This window comes from Mustela nigripes, chromosome 17 (genome assembly GCF_022355385.1).
Source record: "Mustela nigripes isolate SB6536 chromosome 17, MUSNIG.SB6536, whole genome shotgun sequence".
Classification (NCBI taxonomy): Eukaryota; Metazoa; Chordata; class Mammalia; order Carnivora; family Mustelidae; genus Mustela; species Mustela nigripes.
In genome coordinates this window covers 10,575,322-10,579,534 of record NC_081573.1, presented here as the reverse complement: position 1 = coordinate 10,579,534, position 4,213 = coordinate 10,575,322, and the positions used below count along the sequence as shown (strand labels likewise).

The 4,213-nt window shown below is 61.7% G+C and overlaps 1 protein-coding gene across 1 annotated transcript; it reads left to right on the top strand.

Annotated features, from left to right (window-relative positions):
* The first annotated feature begins 659 nt into the window (after window positions 1–659).
* ZNF784 (zinc finger protein 784) lies at window positions 660–3,909 on the top strand. The gene is made up of 2 exons (XM_059383011.1): window positions 660–785; window positions 1,985–3,909. Exons 1-2 carry the CDS (start codon window positions 684–686, stop codon window positions 2,879–2,881), a joined length of 999 nt encoding a protein of 332 aa, XP_059238994.1. The 5' UTR covers window positions 660–683; the 3' UTR covers window positions 2,882–3,909.
* Window positions 3,910–4,213: the final 304 nt, after the last annotated feature.

The window sequence follows — 4,213 nt, the reverse complement described above, 5'->3', positions numbered from 1 at the left end:
GCCCGCAGGCTCCCCCGCGAGCTGAAGGGGACGCGGCTTGCTGCCCCGGACGGTCCCGGGGCCAAGGTGAAGCACAGGCCGGGCCAGCTGCCAGAGACGGCCGCGCTACCGCGCCCCGGGGAAGGAGCAGCGGCAGGTTCCAGCGCGCTGCCCGGCCGTCTCCAGCGACCCCGACGCGGCCGCAGAGGCGCCCCGTACCCCTCTTCTCACGGCCGCCCGGTTTTACACCCGACACCGCGGGCACGTGGCCCGAGCGTAGATGGGCTCTCCATGCCGCACCGCCCTGAGCTGTGCGCGCTCAGCCGCGGGGCCGCGTCTGGCCCAGTACCTGCCGTGGAAGCCCCCACGCCGGCCACCTTCGCATGACCCCCCGGGGGCGGTGACAAGACCGTGTGGGGGTAACGCGAGCGAGGCTCCGGCGGGAGTCGGCAGACGGCAACGGCCTGTGGATGCTGGTGAGCGGGGGGTGGGGGGGACGACACGAATCCGGCCTGGCCGGGGCCACCTCCACGCCCCACACGAGCTCCGCGGTCGTCAGCGGACAAGTGGGAAGAAACTCGGCCCTCCCCTCTGGCTGGCGGGGCGCGGCCGCCGCAGGGCCACGCCCCTGCCCGCCCGTGTGCGCCTGCGCAGCGCCACTGACGGCGGCCCGAGCCCCGCCCCCTCCCGCAGCTACCACGGGCATGGGGGCGGGGCCTGAGCACAAGATGGCTGCCGCGCGCCCGGATCCCCCGAGTCCGAGCTCAGCGGCCCCGGAGCCGCGATCCCCGGAGACGCCGGACGTGGTGCGGGCGGGGAAGGGGCCTCGGCCGGGAACTCGAGGCGGGAGGAAGTCTCAGGGCAGGGGGCGGGGCAGGGGCGGGGCCTACAAGGGCTGGGCGGGAGAGGTATTTAGGGCTCAGGGTCTGGGGGCGGTGCTTCTCGGGGTGGGCGAGGGGCGTGGCATAAGGAGGAGCCTATGAGAATGGAGGGCGGGGCCTGTTGGGGCGGGGCCAGAGGAGGGGGTTGGGTGGAACTTCTGGGCGGGAGATGAGTCCAGGGAGAGATCTGAGATTGCGTTTGTGTAATGAGGGGGCGGGACCTCCCGAGGGGCGGGGTCTCAGAAATTCTGGGGCTAGTGGACTTGGGTGGAAGATTGGGAAGGTGACCCTGAACGGCAAGGGTGGGTAGTTACGGTCGCAAGACCCACGTTGGAGTGATTCTGCCAAGAGTCTGAGTGACGTGTCCCGAATGCCTAAGGGAAGATTTTAGGGGGGAGGGATGACTGCTCCAGGTGACTTTGGAACTTTCCCCACTCAGGACTGGAGAGTAACAACAAACATTTCCTGAGCTCCTACTTCAACTCAGTAGGTAGGGAGGTGAACCAAGCAGATAAGGACTGTATTCTCTTGGAGTTCACAGTCTAGAGGAGAGTCAATAAGATATTTATTGTGTTACATGCTTTAAAGGAAATAGTGAGCTGATGGAGTCAGGGAGGTAAGGGGGGCTAAATTTAGATGAGAGAAGTCAGCTGTGTGCTGGCTTATATTTACACAGGGGTCAGAGAAAAGCGGCAGCCAGATCATGATGGGTATTATGATGACAGTTTTGGATCTTAAGTGCAGTTGAAGCCAATGGGAGGGTTTTGAGTGGGAAAATGATCCAATTTCCATTTTCAAAAGGTCATTCAGGCTGCTTTGGGGAGAGAGCAGGCATAGAAACAGGGGTTCTGCTCAGGAGGCTTTTTCAGTTGTCAAGCCAAGAAATAACTGGCTTCTAACTGGGGTAGAAGAGGGAAATGGCTGCATTTGTGATGTGCTTGGGATAGGTGTTGAAGTCTTGAGAGAGATACTGCAGAATCCCAGAGGATGGAGGGCAGGATCTGGAAGTTGAGGGGCCCAGTATGCTACAAAGGAGATGGGTGTTTAATAAGTGGGGCATGTTGGGGAGGCCCTGTGGGAGAGTCCACAGGCTCCTGGTTTTTTCTCCACCCCACCCCCCCCAGGTCCTGGTGCCTGATGATGGCCGCCCCACCACACCCCCGAGTGACCTCATCGAGATCCAGGTGGTGAAGGTGACAGACACCACGCTGGTGCCTGAGCCCCCGGAGCCAGGTTCCCTCCACTGTGCCTTGTGCCCAGCTGCCTTCCGGCTGGTCTCTGAGCTTCTGTTCCATGAACATGGCCATCTGGCAGGGGCGGAGGGCGGTGGGCAGGGTGGGGACCCCAGCCGGTGTCATGTGTGTGGCCACAGCTGTCCGGGCCCCGCCAGCCTCCGTGCCCACTACAGCCTGCACACAGGGGAGCGGCCCTACCGCTGCCCCCTCTGCCCCCGGGCCTTCAAGGCCCTGGCACCTCTGCTGCGGCACCAGCACCGACACGGGGTGGAGCCAAGGACCTCTCAGAGGCCTCTGGAGGTGGCTGCGTCTCGAGAACAGAGACCCGGGGTGCCCCAGGAGAGGTCGGAGGTGGTGATGGCGGCGGCGGCTGCCGGCGCTGCGGTGGGGAAGCCTTTCGCTTGCAGGTTCTGCGCCAAGCCTTTCCGCCGCTCCTCTGACATGCGCGACCACGAGCGGGTGCACACGGGCGAGCGGCCCTACCACTGCGGCATCTGCGGCAAGGGCTTCACGCAGTCCTCGGTGCTGAGTGGCCACGCGCGCATCCACACGGGGGAGCGCCCCTTCCGCTGCGCCCTGTGCGATCGCACTTTCAACAACTCCTCTAACTTCCGCAAGCACCAGCGCACCCACTTCCACGGGCCGGGCCCAGGGTTGGGGGTGGGGGACTCTGGCAGCCAGCAGGCCACAGGGGCCGAGGGGCCAGGGAGTGGGTGTGGGCCAGGAAACACTCTGGAAGAAGGGCAAGGGGAAGGGGCCAAGGTGAAGGTGGAGGTCGACCAGTAGGCTGGGAGACCAGGGCTGTGGGGGCAATGACACGAGGAGTAGGAGGCAGATTGCAGGGGAGGGGGAGGGTGGACAAGGAGGCAGGAGAGGGGATATTGGGGGAGAAGTGACAAGAGCTAACGGAGATGGCCATGAGCAGCTAGTGCGGGAGAACACAGGGAGACCCAGTTTTGGGAGCCCCACAAACCCAGACAGCACCTCCATGAGACTCAGAAAGGCAGAAACACCACCGGGTGGATGCCCAGCTAAGTATGAGGACCGTGGGCTGGATGTCACTGCCCAATCGGCCTGCTCGTTGGGTGTACTCGTGCAAGACACAGCTTGTCCCCACAGAGCCTGGGCACTATGGAGGGAGCCAGGGTTAAATGGAAGGGGCAGTACCAGGGTCTGCCCTGGTGTCTCTGGGCTAGCCCGTCATCTACAGAACCCTGGACTATCTTGGGGCCTAGGGTGGGCCGGATGGAATCTTTTGCCTACCTCACTGGATTGCACTGAACCTGGGATGCCTACCCACCCTCAGGCAGAAGACGCCCACCAGGTCCTCCGTAAAGAGACTCTGGGATCCCATCACCTCGAAGCTAGAGGGTCCCCATGTCCTAGCCGAGAGCACTCAAGCCTCAAGGATGTAAGCCTGACCGTAAGGATCTTGACTCCAAAAGCTGCTCCCGGCTCCCATGGTGGTCCCTCCTTAACCCACCGACTCTGAAGCCACAAAAAAATTCCGGACAGCAAACAACCACCTAATCTCCCCCTCATAAGGCTTTAGGTTTGGAGCCCATGGCTCCCAGAACTACAAAATAGCCTCAGATTTCTCTGATTTCCTCCACTCCTGATCGGAAGCAAACAGCTTAATGCCTGACCCAAGGCTACCCCCAAGGGCGGGCTGAGAGATGGCAGCATGGTGGGCGGGCCTTTGTATGGTGGGTGTGGGATGAACTGAGTCACTGTGGTGGGCGGGGGAGAGGAGGACCTGGGAGCTGGAGGTGGGGAGCCTCCAGTTCTACTATTAAAGGACTTTCTGAAGGGTCTCTCTCTGTCAGTCTTGTGTTGGAGGGTGGAGGTAGAGGGTCTACACTGTGGTCTTGCCACGAAGAGGGAACTGCAGCCTCTCTCCAAAACTGCTTTCTCATCTTTAGCTCTCTACTCAGAGATGTTATGTGGTTCAGCTGTGGCAGCAGGTTTAGGGAAGCTTGGCAAAATGAAGGGACTCGTGTGACCAGTATACCTATCAGAAAAGGAGAGCTCCAGATCGGCACACCTTCCTGCTCACCCAACACCTCCCAAAGGATATCCCTTAGGCAGGTCAGAACACCAGCAGAAGTCAGTTTCCTC